Genomic DNA, 995 nt, shown 5'->3' on the forward strand with positions numbered 1-995 from the left:
CTCCAATTTGATTCCTTGTTTCCCATTACCCGCCCGCATGGGGCCGCATCGCTATTCATTATTGCGGTTTTTCATTGATTATACAAGCAATTTATACAGCTGATAATGAATAAATTTAATGAAAATGAACAAACCCGCCCGCCCGCATCAGGCCCGCCTCTGTAATGGGAAACTATGAATCTTATTGGAGTGGCCTTACAGCTAAGCAAAAAGAGGCCTAAAAATAAACTGTGCTTGTCCTATAGTGTTGCATGAGTCCTAAAGTTCTTGGCTTTTAGCTGACGAGCTCCATTACTGAGCATCACAATAGTGATATGCAAAGCTATCAGCATTTTTGACTGCTCTACCGGGCCTTTTTTTAGCCAAATCCTTGCAATCAGTACGGCCGTACTCATAATCTTCAGTATCACCAAAACTGTGGGACCATTCGTGAAGCAGAGTACCCTCCTTGCTTTCAGCAGTCTTACTGCAAGACGTTTGAAGATTGTAGTACAGGTTACAAAGATAGACAGTATCTTTAATATTTGACCATACATAGGCATACTCGTCAGCTTCACAGTCTGGGCCATTGTTGTAGTATGTTACAGCAGTCCTAGTTAGTCCACTTTTTATATCTGTATATACTTTCTTAGCCTTAGCTGTCCTTTTAGCTTTATATTTACCAAACCATGTAGTAGATATGCCAATACCTTTGCCAACTTTACCTTTAGCTGTATCAGATCCAGAGCAGAGCTTCTTATGAGCAGTGAGTGTTGCAGAATTCTGATTATTGCCACCAGAAAAACTGGCACTGGTACAAGATTGGAGATGGACAGTGTAATTGATTTTTACTTCTTGTCTTTTTGGTTTCGAGAGAACAGAAGTGTCTTCCAAATAAAGTTGAACGGATTCATGTACAAACGATTCCCTGAGCTGATCAATAGACATTGCACTCATCTCATTCACTGACAGATACTGTAAAGGTCTACTGTATTGTACAGTGTAGAGACCATCAG

General features: G+C 40.5%; 1 protein-coding gene across 1 annotated transcript; it reads right to left on the reverse strand.

Annotated features, from left to right (window-relative positions):
• Window positions 1-291: 291 nt before the first annotated feature.
• LOC105316327 (peptidyl-Lys metalloendopeptidase-like) lies at window positions 292-927 on the reverse strand. The gene has a single exon (XM_011411160.1). It carries the CDS (start codon window positions 925-927, stop codon window positions 292-294), a length of 636 nt encoding a protein of 211 aa, XP_011409462.1.
• Window positions 928-995: the final 68 nt, after the last annotated feature.

This window comes from Amphimedon queenslandica, unplaced genomic scaffold, assembly GCF_000090795.2.
Source record: "Amphimedon queenslandica unplaced genomic scaffold, v1.1 AMPQUscaffold_1630_Cont26362, whole genome shotgun sequence".
NCBI classification, from domain to species: domain Eukaryota; kingdom Metazoa; phylum Porifera; class Demospongiae; order Haplosclerida; family Niphatidae; genus Amphimedon; species Amphimedon queenslandica.